At 36.5% G+C, this 16,124-nt stretch overlaps 1 protein-coding gene across 3 annotated transcripts in view; it reads right to left on the bottom strand.

Moving 5' to 3' along the window:
* Positions 1-8,447, bottom strand: part of CBFA2T2 (CBFA2/RUNX1 partner transcriptional co-repressor 2) — a 92,866-nt gene extending 84,419 nt beyond the window's left edge. For 2 of the 3 annotated variants that reach the window (XM_070941663.1, XM_070941664.1), the window contains exon 1: positions 8,383-8,447. In XM_070941663.1, coding sequence (XP_070797764.1) covers positions 8,383-8,410 — 28 coding nt within the window. In that variant the 5' untranslated portion in view covers positions 8,411-8,447. The remainder of the gene's footprint in view (positions 1-8,382) is intronic. The other variant, XM_070941665.1, reaches the window with a different exon arrangement.
* Between the last annotated feature and the right edge of the window lie 7,677 nt (positions 8,448-16,124).

Genomic DNA, 16,124 nt, shown 5'->3' with positions numbered 1-16,124 from the left:
CAAACCTGTGGAGAAAAAGACAATTGATGACTACTTAATTATTAAGTATTACTTCTGCAGAGCAATCTAAAGAGGAGAACACTACTGCTTTCATACTCTGATATGGACTTCCCATAGGTCCGTCCTATCTACCTATCTATCCATCCATCCATCCAATTTATATGGTCATCCATGTATCCAAGAAGCTCTGGATGTGAAGGATTACATTTAAAAAACAACTAAACTGCCTCAGTAAAATCACAAATTATAAAATACATGCACCCATGGGGTTCCAACTAACAGAACAGAATAACAGAGTTGGAAGAGACTTGGAGGTCTTCTAGTCCAAACTCCTGCTCAGATAAGAAATCTATACCATTTCAGACAAATGGTTGTCCAATCTCTTCTTAAAAACTTCCAGTGTTGGAGCATCCACAACTTGTGGAGGCAAGTTGTTCCACCGATTAATTGTTCTGTTAGGAAATTTCTTTTTAGTTCTAGGTTGCTTCTCTCCTTGATTAGTTTCTATCCATTGCTTCTTGTCCTGCCTTCAGATGTTTTGAAGAATACCTTAACTCCCTCTTCTAATATTCCATCCACATTGTCTGGAAGAAATGAATGCTGTCTTTGGGTCAATTGATACCTTTCTGTATGTATTTTGTTCTTACATAATAGATTATCTCTAATTAACAAAATTTATTATGCCAATGTGGCTATAGCCATCAGTTTAGTCAACTTTCAAAATAATATTGATCAAAGTTTATTGAAAAAAGGATATCATACATCTTCAACAAAACGTATTAGAAATTAATTGTTAGAGACTACTACCTACTGTGGTAGGTATAAGCCTCTTGATGATCTTGGCTTGGCTTGCGAGTTAAGTATGGTCAAGCCAATTCAGAATCTGTATGTAAAGCCAGGAGTACAAACCAAAACCGGGAAATCAAAACATATTTCAGAAGAAAGCAATGACAAACTACTTCTATACTGTTGCCAAGAAAACTACATGGGTGTCTCCATGAAATCAAGAGTCAGACTTGCCTAGGAGATTTGAATTTACATTTTAGACACATAGCTTTCCTTAATATCCACTTTAATTTTATTTCCATCTGTTTCTTTCCAAAGCTACTAGGTTGCTCATTTTTTCTTATTACAAATAATAATCTGAAAAGACCAGAACAAAAGGCCTTATGATATCCCAATTTAATTTTACAATAGAGATATTTTACCAAATTGCTAAATCACCAATTTCAAGTTAGACAATGAAGCAGAATAATTATGAAATATTGCCTAAATATTAGGCAATAATATTGCCTAGTATTAGAAGCATATAAAAACAACATATTCTTTCAATGTACCAGTAATATCATGAGATGACCTATTTGCTAAAAGCTTGACTATTAATTAAACAGTAATGGAGAAAGTGGACAGGCCTGGTTTTACACTAGAACTCAATTTGTCCATAAATTAATTTGCCAACTTGCCATTACTCTTGTTGTTGGTTGTGAATAGTAAATTGCAATCCATTTAATAAAATGGAGTTTAATAAGATCAATGTAATAAAATAGGCAAAATCCATACCTGCACGTGACTTGCTTTAGAAAGTTAATCTGAACTACTGCAAAAGCTTTTTTCAGCATCCAACAGTTAAAACAGCAGAATCCAATCAATCTTGAGCTGTATCCAAAATATCTATTAATGTATATTATCTAATGCTTATCTGTTTTTAATAGCCAGGGTGTCTTAAAAGACTAACTTATTTATTTTCACATAAGCTTTCACAGATCAGGTGTATAGAGTACAGTCCTGGGATGGGGATATTATTATATATGTAAACATCTGTTGGGGAAGATTCCCACAGCTGTGTCAAATCTTTTCCATGGTGTTGCCAAGAAAACAACTTGGACATGTCCATGAAGTCATCAGTAGTAGAGTTCAGGAGATTTACTATATATTACCTACTGTGAATATCCAGAGGCATTTGGCTGGCTGCTATTGGAAACAAGGAGTAGGGTTAAATGGACTTTGGTCTGATCCAACAAAGCAAATTACAGTGTATATGTTGTTAAGAGCTGTCTGGCAGCACTCACAAATGGATAATTATGTCAGAACTAATACTAAGAAAGCCTCATTTCCAGGAACAGGAAGATACCACTGGGATGCTTCACTAAGAATCTTGATGCCCCCAGGATGGTAATGAAATACAGATACTGAATTTTTCTTCTGTGTATTTCCCTGCACTAGTTTGGGAATCATTATTATTAGTTTCCCAACCTGAGATATTCACAGGTACAGAAAAAGTTTAAACACAGTATGCAAATATTAAAAACATGCAAGTGTTCCTTTTATTTGTTTTTATGCTCAAACAATTGAGTAAAAGAATCCTATAGTATTAGCCTCCAATAAAGGAAAACAAAAAGTGCCAAACCTCAAGAATATAAGTAAATTCTTATTCAATTGCCAGACAAACAAACTCTGCACAACCATTACAAAGAGAAACAGTTTTTATTTACTCTCATTGGGTCTTTTATCAATGGTAGGAGGTTTTTTTAGGTTGATTTCAAGCCCAGAGGCAGTATCTTTTTAAGCGCCAACTGCATCACATCAGCATTGACTATAATGAATATTCAAGCATTAAAGGAAAACTACTTAAATGCTCTTGAACCTTTCTTTATTGTCATCTTTAGAGAGGACCTTTCTTTTTTTATAGCTATCAATAGTAAGCAGTCAAAGTGGTACAGAGAATAGAATGCTGAATGTAGATTTGAGCAATCCAGCTTTAATTTATTGCACAGATCAGAAACCCATTTGGTAACTATGTGTCTATCATATTTTTCTCAATTGACTTTAGTACAATTAAGATCAACTGTGAATCTAGGATTCTCAAAGAAAGAGCACAATACAAATACAATAACTTTTGCATTAAAATCTAACAAAATTCTCTATTTGATCCCCCATGGGAGTATATTTCATTTATGAAAGATTTATGGTAGCATCATACTACTACTGCTAATCATAATTAACAAAATCACAATAGTCACTTGTCTAAGATCAGGACTAGAGAGTAAGCAAGCCTCAAATGACTTGTCTTTTTTAATACCAAAAAATACTTTTGAAGTTACATTAACCGAGATGGAGGTAACATCTAGGAAGTGGAAATTGTTTCAAATCCAGTCTCTTGTGTCCAATAAGTCAGATTATTAACGACAGAAATGTTATTTAATCAAACATTTCTAGCTTTCAGTCACTGAATCATGAAAGAAAGAGAGAATAGTTTTAAATAAAAAATAAAGCTACTATGAAAACTATTACTGTAATAGGAAAATAATATAGAAATATTATTAAGATTACTTTAAAGTATCTTCTTTGGGGGAAGGGAGAAGATACGAATACTGGACAAGAAAGGAACTCTCCTACAATGCCACAAGCAACAACAAAAATGGGAACATTTCTACAGATGTTGGGCAACCCTAACAAAAGGGAGGGACAAATAGATGTGGTTTCATTTAAAAGAAAATAGGATGCAGAAAGCCAAGATGGTATGTGTTTTGAACTTTCAGGAAAGTATATAAGAATTTCCAGAGGGAGAGCTGTGTTACTTTGCTGCATCAAACAAAGAATTTAGTGCATATCCCAAATGCAAGCAGATTTGTTGAGGCATTTATGGAATAAAAGCTACTTTATAAGATGCATGACATGTTACATGAAATTGGCAGATCATGATAAATAAGACATGTATGAATGATGTGGGTGAGGAGGGGAAGAGAGAATTAAACAATAGGACTAAATTTACCTAAATGCATGGAATTGTAATTGTTTTTAATAATATGATTGCTTAAATGTACAAAAAAGCAAACATGGTGCCCATTCAAAAGAGCTGTAATAGACAATCTTAATTAGTTCTATACTTCTTAACATCTGTAGTGAGAAAAGATGGCCAATGGTCATCTAACTGAACAGAAACACACCTGCTGATAAATTCTATTCAGGAATTTCATGTCAAAAAAAAGATGTAACTTTGTATGTATGTAACTTTGTATGGTATGTAACTTTGTACTGAATCCTCCTAATGGCATATTAAGTAGGTTGTTTTTTTTTTATGAAACCCTTATCCTTTTGGTCATAGTAAAATAAACTTTAAGTTTAAAGCAGAAAACATTTAATTTCTTATTCCAAAGAGTTGCCTCAATTATAAAATAGGTTGTTTGTACCTGTCCGGAAATGTTTTAAACTCAAAGCTGTTTTTGAAATATTTTTAGAATGGGTCAGAATGTCAAATAGAGTACTACAATGTCTCTGTACTCTTAATAGTTTTTATAACAGATGGGCGTATACTACAATACAGGAATGAGCTGTTCTTCAGCACAACCTTTGCTATAACCATGACTTAAGTGCATTGGAGAATCACTTGACGAAGTGTCCACTAAAGGAAGTGGAAGGAAGGAAGTACTACTGACATGCAAGTTAGGAAAAATTGAAAAGAAAAGGGAAAAAAACACCAAATCACTAATATGTGGGAAGTGGATCTTACAAAACATACAGATAAGTTAACTCTGCCTAAATTGCTATGTTCAGGAAGTAAATCAAGGTAAATAGTGATAACAGAATTATAGGATGACATTTATCTGAGAACTTTTCTAGAATTAAAATGTAAAATCCCTAATTATCTAATAACAGATCAACTAGGAATAGTCACTAAACTAGGAAAAGCAACAGATGTAATGCTAGTTTTTAAAATTAGATTATATATATATATGGTTCAGATTAACATGTATTCTGGGAAAACTAGGGAAGATGCCAGTACTCATAAAGACAACCTTTGCTAAACAATGTAATGCACAACATGGTTTTGCAAATGTATGCCTCATTAACCTTTTCAAATGTTGAGTATAATATATGTTTGGAATCATCTAAATCTTGGACTTTTAAAGACTTCTGATAAAGGCTCCCACATTGTAAACAAATTTAATAACCTTGGGAAATGCCTAAGAGGTTTGATATATCAAAAATTGACCCATAAATAGAGTGTAGTGATAGGAAGCAGAAACCAAGATTACTCATCAAACTAGTACAGGAATTAAGTCTGAGCAAATTTCTCAGTGGTGTATAGGAGTAACAAAAAATCTCTAAGAATTCAGTAAATGGGAAAATGAGCATCACTGCAGGAAGCAATATATACGGTATCCATATATCATGCATGATGGGAAAACAATCTCACACACATGTGTTAGTGGAATAAGGAAAATGATCCTAGGATAAAATGGGTTGTGTACCAAATATCTAGCCTATATATGCCTATTCCACACTGGCAAACATATATGGGACATCAATAGAAAATTATATTTTTAGAAAATCACTAGTATCATAATACTTTTATTTAACTTCAGTTAATAGTATTTGAATCTCATTGCAATTCTGGCCACATCCCCCCCAAAAAATAGAGCTCAAACATGCTGATGATTCGTGTTACAAGTAACAAGTAACAACAAGTAACCTTGTTACTTGTATCCTTAGGATTTATATTGACTGTTTCCTAATACTTTTATTTTATGTACACTGAGAGCATATGCACCAAGGCATATTCCTTGTGTTTCCAATCACACATGGCCATAAAGAATTCTATTCTATTCTATTCTATTCTATTCTATTCTATTCTATTCTATTCTATTCTATTCTATTCTTTTTTCTTAAAATAAAGCATAGATGTAAAATTAAGCACAGAATTAAAATGTAGAATGTAACAATGGCCATTCATTTTGACACCTTTAAAAGTTATATCTATGATAGTGCTAGCAATTGCTACTAATCATAATGGCTCAGTATCACTTACGGTACATTATTGAAGGTATTGTGCTTTTCAATGTAGCTACCAGAATGCTACTCCTCCCATATTTTACTTATGTATTACTCAAAAACATGTGGTTAGCCCCTGTGTAAACAGAATGCTGAATTGTATGTACAGACTTGGTTTGATCTAGCAAGGATTATCTAATGTTGTATATTTATAGATTACTGGGTTGCAACATAGATATTGCAGTCTCTTAACTTTTTCATAAAATGCAAGCATAATTGTGAACCCAATTATAACATGCTATACTGATTATTTATGCAGTTTTCCAGGCCAAATTTAAATTTCTGAAATTGACTTCCTATATATTACAAGATCAAGTAATGACAGCTTTTCAGTTCATAAGGCAATCTTTGTATCAGATGAAAAGACTGGTAGGTACAAGAGAAAGCAAGCCAATATCCCCCATATTTGAGGGATATATGTGGGGCTATTCTGCTGACACTTAATGAGTAAATTCAGCACTGTTTCAAAAGTAATATCCAATTTAGACTGCAGGATTATTGATACTTGATGTATTATGACATGCTGTTTTATGCTGCCTTAAGAGTTTTGCCTTAAAATGCAACATACAAATGTCTGAATTGAACAAATAAAATTAGCAAAATAGTCCGCTATTTTGATTCGCTCAGTCTTGCATAAATAAAAATTGCTGTTTCAAAGCACCACAAAGGATTGTGACACTATACATGTTGTAAGATCAAAACTTTGGTATAAATCATTTTCCTCTAGCCAGGCATCTTCCAACAATCTTAGGCTACAAAATTCATCATCCTCAACCAGTTGGCAACAAGAACAGCTTTGAACACTGAATGAGTCTAAATGAATAGTTATAATGCTGGAATAAATCATGCTATGGAACAATGATGGATACATTTTACAATCATTTGAGCATAATGCTGTTAAAGATTACTGAATATAAGATGATTAACAAGTTTGTTTCTAAAATAAATGTTAAAGCTATCTGGGTTGAATAGCACAATAGTACACACTCTCCTCCCTCAAAAAAAAAAAACACATTAATTTTTCTTTCTACTATGGTTTCACTGGAGTAACATGCCGATTCTAATCTATGGTACTAATAAAGAATTGTTAATAACCAGGCTTCTATTTGATTTATGTACAATCCAATTTAAAATATGGACATTTATTCATGATTTATTTTCCATTCTTAAAATGTACAAAAACTCATAACTTCCATCCACTGAGAAAATAGCATGGAAAAAGATAAATTTGAAACACATATACCCACACATGACACAATGCCATGATTAAAGAGGAAACATGTAAGTCTAAATCTGAGGACAGGCAATGTTTTTAAAGTTTCAACATGCTATCATTCTCAAAAAAACAAGATGGGAATATTTAAGATCACATTTACCTGAGTTGGTCAAAACTAGTAACCCTGGACCCAACAGCAAGATTTCTCTAATGGAAATGAAGAATTTTTTAATGTTTCAAGGCATTCCTAATAGTGATCAATGTTCCAAAAGGAATACAGGTCTGTAATGCTAATAAAAATGCTTCTTACATATTTATTTAATAAAGCTGATTATTCCACAAAGCAGGCATCCTTTTACTATTCCAGCACTATTGAGGAGAAACAATTGCAGAGTTATTTAACTGTCAAGAGTGAAAAATGCAGGGTCAATGAATGCCTGGTATATATTTTAGCAAACCAGTTCTAAATATCAGTTCTTCATTGACCTAGTTTCTTTCTGATTTCCAAATGCTGTCACAGAAACCTATACCAGCACAATCCAAAATATTAGGCAACCCAATCTACAGACAAAACAAGAAAATAAAGACGTCTACAAAAAAAACTGTTCTTGGTGAAAGAATGAAGGAGGAAAGGGTTCCTCCGATGAGAAGTACCAAAAAGCAAAACCCTAAATGGGTTTGCAGAAAATAAATATGAAACTACCGTTTAGAAGAGAAGGCGCCGCCACCTCCGTTTACCTGATACAAACTGGGTCCTACAGACCAGACTTCCCTAACTAAATAGCTCCCACATGGGTTGGACTACAAAGCCCATTACCCCCAGTTGAGGATGAAGGGAAGTATAGTGCACGCCTCCACAGGCCACCAAGTTGGGAAAGGCTGTTATAAATGAACGTGGAAACTATTCGGAAGGCAGGGGAGGGAAGAAGTAACAAGAGAAGGGAGGACGCGACGAAAAGAGAAGATCCAGGAGTAAGGACAGGATACGCAACGTTATTCCAGCCACAGAGGTAAAAAATGTAGCAAAGGAAAAGGGGTGGGGGGAATGAAAACCCAAGACCGGGTAAAAGCGCAATAGAGGGACGAAGGTGCGCGTACATTGCCTGGGGAATGCCAGAGAGGGACAAGCACCCCAGCCTGCCGCAGCCACGTCTACGGAGAATTAAGCCCCTTCCTGGGACTGCAGCCTTCCAAGCCTTCACAAAGCTCGGCGTCGCTCTGCCTTGCGGTCCTAAGGACGTGGGAAGCGCTAAGTGAGAGGATAAACGGGAGAGGTGGAAGGGAAGGGTCAAGAAAGGAGGCAGCATCGCTACTAGAGCGGAGGAGGATCTTACACTGAGAAGCTCCCGGAATGCCCACCATCGCCGATCCGGGCAAGGACTTCTTCCTTTTGTTTCGTCCTCTCCAGCCGAGCCGACGGACACGAGCGCCAGCCAAGAAAGCAGGGGCGCTCCCGGCCCCGCGCTAGGCCTTTGCCTAGACCCCACCCCCTCCCGTGACGCCACTTTGCTCCTCCCACCGCGGTCTGTCTCGGGTGGGGAGCAGGGGGAGTTGCGCTATGGCAAGGTTTTTTTTATGGGGGGGGCGGGTTGAGGCGGAGGGGGGGCTTCGCAGCTGCAAAAGGGTCCACGGATTCATGTCCCTGGACCCGCATTTTGTTTGGTTGTCTTGAGTTCAGTGGAACTTTCCTCCTCAGGAAGGATTACGAACTTTAGGCGTCGAGGTTAACTCCTAATGAAACGAAATTAACTCCTAACACGGCCATGAAAGCTAAATGTTTAATATTTTGTTACTGGTTATGCTTTTGACTATTTGCTGTTCTGTTATTTTTAACTTACGTCAGGTATGTGAGATAGCTGGCTATATAAATTTGCCAAAAAAATATAAATAAAACACAACAGGTTGGGACTTGGTTAGTACTTGGATAGGAGACCACAAGGAAATATCAGGACTGTTGGCTAGACTGGAAAGAGAGTGGGGGGGGGGATAAAGGGATAGGCAAACTAAAAGGACAGGTCCATAAAGTCAGCAGGAATACAGCTTGACTCAAAGAGGTCTACCCCTGTTATTTCTATATTATTTCTGCCTCTGTTCCTCTACTGATCTATCATTTCATTGGTTTTTCACTATTATAAGGAAAAATGTAAAAAGGTTTATCTTTAAAATATATTATTTAATTTTGTCATAAAGATTAACCATGTGTATTATCACAAGCTTTTGCAGATAACAGGCCATGAGATGCCTGAACAGAGTCCAGGGAAAGGAATATATAAACAACTGTTATGTGAAAAAATTGTCTTCCTTCCCTTAATTCCCAGTAGTAGGGAATTATTGAAATTCAATCCTTTTCTGAAAGTCACCGGTCTTTGAAATGATAATAGAATTCTGCTTTATTATGGCTACTTACAGTATACAGTACAACACAGTTTTAAAAATATGACATACTGATTGGGTATGAAATTGATATTCATATGTGGATACAAGAAAAATAAAAGCTGGTCGGGTGACTTTGGGCCAGTCACTCTCTCCTAGCCTACAACATCAGTCTTAGATGACAAGCCTGTAAGTCAATTCACGTTGCAATCAATGGATCAACAGTGAGCCACAAGGGTTGCACTTGATGAAAAAAATGCTAAGAAGAAAAAAGTGGGTATATAACGTATTATAGAGAAATGCTATGTATTTTTACTGGATGGGTGACTTTAGGCCAGTCACTGTGTCTCAGCCCAACCCACTTCACAAGCTGGTTGTTGTGGAGAAAATAGGAAGAGGAAGGAGTAGTACTCAACCACCTTGAGTTATTTATAAAAATAATAAAGATAGAATATATTATATATATTCATACATCATACATACATACATACATGTAATTTTTACTGTGTTAAAACAATTCATGCTTTGCTAAATGATATGACATCTGCCTCTTTAAATTTAAAAATGCTGAAGCATGTTGATATAGAAGAGATAATCTTGAAGCATGCTTGTCCTAAAGGTGCTCTTTCAAAAAGGCAAATTGACTTTGTTTTAAAAATAAAGTCCAGTTGCCTTTTGAAAAAGCACTTTTGGGATAACCATGACCTGGATGACAGAATCTCCATAGACACTTGAAGCATGCTTATTTTCTTATCAGCATTAAAAGAAATACTGTATTCTAATGCACAAATAATTTGGTTTAGAAGGTAGGAAGACTAGCCTGAAATTTGCATGGTATCTTCTGAGCACTTAAAATGGAATTCCAAGGAAACATGGATAGATTGGCAAACTCCTCCTCCCGCCCATTCTTTGTAACAAATCTCCTTTCACTTATCCTTAACCATAATGGAAGAAATACTTAGATCAGGGACTTAAGAATTGTATGGCTAGGATTTGCTTTCAGAAATAGCTCAAAATTCTTAACACATTTTTCAGTCGTCAAATGATTTAACTCATATGGTTTACACTCTGAGGGGCCCTTGGTGCTATCTGAGCGTGCTTGTTTTCTTGGAGACCTTTCATTACCCTAACTAGGTAACATTATCAATGCAGCACCAAGGAGCCTTCATTTCAACTCTGAGCTACAAATATTCTCCTTTATTGGTTTACATTCTCCTGGATAAAATTAAAGGGTTTAAACAGGAAAGAGCTTTGTGACACCTTAAACAAAAAAATATCTGTCTCTACTGTGCTCTTTCAGGTCTTCTAATAGTGTATTCATCACCACTGTAACTGACTCTAGCCATCTTGTTGCTGATCATTCCCTACTCTTCCACCTTTTCCAGCATTAGAGCCTTCTTTAGAGAGCTAGGGCCTTCACATAATGTATCTGAAGTAGGATAATTTGAACCTGGTCATTTGTATCTCAGATGAGAATTTGTCTTCTTAACTGTTCGTTGTATTCTCAAGTGTCTTCTCCAATACCAAAGTGGATGCGCATCAACCCAGAAAGACTGTTCAAATAGAATGTGGAAGTTAAGTATTTAACTTAATTTAGAAGGCAGTTTGAAAAGTCATCAATTGTCAATTTGAGCTTCCTGATCGAAACTAAAGATAAGGATAGTGAACTATCTCAGAGAGATAGCTTTTAGAAACACTTTAAAAATGTTTTGTCATTGAAATTACATGATGAGGTAAATGGGATGGATTTGAGGATTAGTAAGGTTTTTATTCTGCCTGATTAATTTCAAACTTTATTAGTTCCAATATCACCCTCCAATGTGTACTTAAAATGTAAAATTAGAAAAAACATTTTAAAAGGATAAAAGACAAAGCTTTAAAATGCATGGAGTTTCACCTCTCTCATAAAATCTCCCAAATTTCCTGGAGAGTTTGGATTAGTGGTTAAGACTCCAAACTATAAACCAGAAGACCGTGATCTCTAGTTCCATTTTAGGCATAAAAGCTGGCTGGGTGACTTTTGGCCAATCTCTCAAGCTTGGGTGACACCCTGATCAGTCAATTTATCTTGCAACCAGAAACATGCATCTGTGGGAAAAACGCTAGGACAGGGGTCAGCAACCTGCGGCTCTGGAGATGTATGCGGCTCTTTGGGCCCTCTGCTGTGGCTCCCTGTCAGGTGATCCCACCACTGGCTGGCCCCGCCCTTCAAACTCCCCTCCTAGTCACTCCTTGCCTGGCCTGAGAAGGTAAGGGCGGCGGCGGGGGATGGAGAAGCGGCCAGGGCAGAGACAGAGATACAGAGAAAGGGAGAGAGAGAGAGAGATAGATACAGAAAGAGAGGGAGATGGGGGGGAGAGGGAGGGAGGGAGGAGAGAGAGAGAGAGATGTCAAAAGGATTTTGTGGCTCCTAGTGTTTTCTAACAACTGGTTCTCTGCCCTAATGACTGGCTGGGTAGGCGTGGCTAGGGGGGGTCATGTGACAGGTTTTGTGGCTCCCAGTGTTTTCTGTGGGATACAGGTCCAAATGGCTCCTTGAGTATTTAAAGTTGCAGACCCCTGCGCTAGGAAGAAAATTATTGAGATCTTTCAAAATTTCAGTCATTTAGTATGTATGCTTGTATGTATATTTGGCCCATTGATCATACTCAAGGCAGTCATATCAGTAGTGGAGAAATTCTTTCTTGAGGGCTGGATCCAGATTTATAGGTTTCTCTGTCCAGCAAAATGTACTTCCTCTCCCCTCCTTTTTCCACCTTGGGATGCAAAAGGATATCATTATACTTCTTGAAGCCTCTAGTAGTTAGTAAGAAAGGATTCTTCACAGTGAGTTCCTCTGCATTCCCTAAGCAAGGGCACAGAGCCATGTTTTTGCACCTTTCTGGAATGTCAGGAGAGTGGGGGACTGGCTCTTCTCTGGGGAGGGGGAGGATGTTCCAAAGGATGGGGGCAATGGCAGAGAAAGTTCTCTTCCAGGACCCACCAGTTGGAATTCTTTAACTGATGGGGTCCACAACATTTGTTCCCAGAAGCAAAGTGGCATTCAATGCAGCTCACCCAACAAAGGTGTTATATGTGCCATTCTTTGGGCACTCAAGATCACTCACACAGTAACATTCTTTACCAGCTGAAGCTTCCAAATACTTTTCAAGGATAATCCCATGTAGAACGCATTGCAATAGTCCAGATGGGAGGTGACCAAGGCATGAGTAATCAAGCTGAGAGCCTCTCTATTCTGGAAGGGCGTAACTGGTACACAATAGGAAGTTGAGCAAAAGGCTCTCCTAGCTGCAGCTGCCACCTGCTGTTTTAGCAGGAGCTGTGAGCCCAGTGCAACCCCATCCAAAACCACTCCTGCATGCCAAGGAACCCATCCATAGCCACTCCATCTTACTAGAGTTCAGCTGGAGTCTGTTGTTCCCCATCCAAGCCCCCACAGCCTCCAGGCACCATAAAAAAATGTCCAGAGCATCATTCATTTCACCCAGGTTGGAGATACATAAATGAGTATCATGAGCATACTATACTGGTGATATCCCATAGTGATGGATGATTGTCAAATAAATCTAAAACAAAGTAGGTAAAGTCTCTGACCTAACTGATGTTTTTGTTTTTTACGGTAGTATCACTAATATGCTGCCCTGGCCTGCCTAAAATGCGTGTTTTCCCAAAGATAGATTATTAAAACATTGATAGAATTAATATGAAATCCATATAAATCCACATAGATCGTTTTGATTTTTAGTTTCCATCCAAAATACATTTCAAGAAAAGAATGGCAAACAAATGCATGCACACATAAAGACTATGGTCATATAAAGTTGATCCCAAAGACTGGTGTAGGGTGATAATTTTGCTTACAGCCAGTATTTGAAAGTCAGTCATAGGACAAATTTACCTTTAACTTCTCTTTCAGTGCCCCAATCAGCAGTTTTCAAGTATCTTTCCTCAAATTTTCAGATATGTTGTTCAAAAACTTTTCTGTCCTGTATTTTACAAACTTCTCACTTTCTCACTTGCAGAATAGCAGGAACCTATCTCAGTGCCTAGCCTAGCAGACTGCCTGCCATCTGCCATTAGCAAAACAACATACAGTAAAATGTTAAATACACAGCAATGCCATGTGACACCTAGAAAAAGGCAATGGCTTAAAGCTATATGCGCTTTGTTACGTAAACAGCATCCTGAAATTAGTATTTGCTTTTTGAAAAGTAAATAGACATTGGGAGCATTCTGCCTAGCAGATGCTAGGAACAACAGCTCTTTCCTGAGGGGAAATTTGCTTGATGACCCTAGGGGAACTGAAGTCCCACTGTGCTCCAGATTGAGATCCATAGACAATTTGTTTCATTAATCAGGTGATAAGTTTGTATATTCTTAACATCTTTGCTTGCTGGCTGATACTTTCAAAGAGGAATCAAAGAGTGTGGCTGAAGAATTAGCCCACTAAACAAATCAGAAAATCAGTGACTAAAATAACTCTTTACCTATGTTTAAAATGTGTAATTCAAGGTCAAAATAAATTTGGCAAACCAATTCTATCAATGCAATATAATAGTACAGGGTTATTAATTTGATTCTATAAAAATGTCTTTCAGAAGTAAAGCTGGAGAATGCTAAATTAGTAAATTATGCTGAGGTTTATGAAATTATGTGATCATATTAATAAATCGACCAGTTATATTTTTATTATAATCTGTTAGATACTACTGTCTTAAAGATATGAATAATTGAGATTAATTTTTTTTTTTAATCTGTATTATCCTCTTCATTACAGGTTACTATATATCAGTTACGGACTTTTCCACCCATATTCTATATGAATTGGAGCATAACAGGATTTATCTCGCTATCTGGTTAATTTATATGTCATGAAATATTTTGAATTTGGAATTATTTTATCTCATCCAGATATACTAATACTGCTCTTTGCCATGATGTTTCAGAGGGATTAGTCTGCTTTGAAAAGAGTCTTTCCAGTTGCTTTTGATTGCATTACAAAGAGTTCAAGAAATTCTTTTTTAGCTTGGGTATATCTGATTTTTCTCTTCTAGATATTCAAAATGACTATTAAAAAGCATAATGTTACAATAAGCATGCTCATTTGTTCAGAAATTGTACTAAAATCAATGGGCTTACCATCAGGTATAGGCCTACGACCAAATATATTCAACTCATAACCTGCCATTTTCCTTTTGTGGCTAGATTTTGTGTTGTAAAATCGATTATTTGTAATAATCTTATATTTTCAATTTGTGTGCATGCCATATATAGCTTAAGAATCTTTAGACCAATATCTGTATATTAATATTGAAATCATCAATTTGAAATTATTGGCTTTATTTTTCCTTTTAAAAAGTATTTATATTTTAGGAATTAGTATATGGCTTGAAGTTTGCCAAATCATCTAACTCCTTTCTAAGCACATTTGTTCTGGTGTTAATCTAAATGGTTCTGGAAAGCCAGCATCTTTTGCAGTTGGATATTAATGAGTACAAATGAATGGGAAATATTAAGCAAACACAATTATTTGATGCAGTAACATTTTTAAATCAACTGAAAACAAGATAAAAAGTCAAAACTTGAATTATCAAAAGAAGAATTTGGGTAGTTTATTTATATGAGGATCAGTAATTTGATTGATTATTTCTACATATATTTCATTCTTTTGCTGTTTCTTTAGGACTGAAAATTGAAACACTTCCTCTCATTGTCCATTCAAAGCCTGCCAATATGAGTTTAGGCTCTAACATTTATGGAAGAGGACTCCAACATATAATTTGCAATTTTCAACTCATTATTGTATTCCCAAGCTTCTTTTTAAAGAAAGAGTGAGAAACAATAGATCAGGAAATTAGAGCAAAAAAACTTGGCAACAGCTGAAGCATCAAAGAACTTATCTGGAAGTAAAGACTGGTTAATAGTAAATCTTGGGAAGTGGGGAATATGCATATGAAACAGAATAAATAGACTTGGCGTGAATCCAAAGTCTGATGTCACAAGATGCTTAATCCATCAATACAGGACATGGTGAACTTCTGAGTAACCTTCTCCTCTCCTAGGCTGCCCCCTCCCACTTCTCCCCAGTGACTGCTAGGCTGCCACCTGCTCTTTCTAACCCACCACACAGCTGCTGGTTTAGAATAACAAATTAACATCCACTTGCCAAGACCATTACCTTCTAGGCATGATAAAGTAAACCCATTAACCTAGGAGCTGGTACTGTATGTGGGCTCGGAGGCTGAGGAAAAGGCAAGCCAACAAGAAATGGGCAATTTTGGTGGCTCTTTCTTCCCACTATAACCCAGTATAGCAAAAAAAAAGTTGGGTAGAGCCCACAAGGAAAAACATAAGTGTGGAATTCAATGCCTATGTAAGGCAAAAGGTTCTGAGGGTGGAGAAGGAAAAGAAGCATTTTTCATGGCAAAATGCAGGCATGTCCAGCCCAGTCTATTCACAAGGCAAAATTAATCAAGATAATTTCTACAAGCAGGCTATCCAAATCAAAAAAGAACTTACCTGGCCACTTTTCTACCTTTGAAGCCAATTACAAAATACCAGACCATTTTTTCCTTCTTTCCTCAACCCTTATAATTTTGTAACTTTACAAAATGATCGTTTTTGTGCCAGGCTTCATTCTTACTTAGTGAATTCCACTGGGCTGAAGTGGGGAAGAGAAATCTTAGCTGTTCAAAGCTCATTT

This window comes from Pituophis catenifer, unplaced genomic scaffold (assembly GCF_029215685.1).
Source record: "Pituophis catenifer annectens isolate HBS135680 unplaced genomic scaffold, rPitCat1.0.hap2 SCAF_3, whole genome shotgun sequence".
Classification (NCBI taxonomy): Eukaryota; Metazoa; Chordata; class Lepidosauria; order Squamata; family Colubridae; genus Pituophis; species Pituophis catenifer.
The sequence above is the reverse complement of the archived record's forward strand: the minus strand, read 5'-3'. Positions and strand labels throughout refer to the sequence as shown.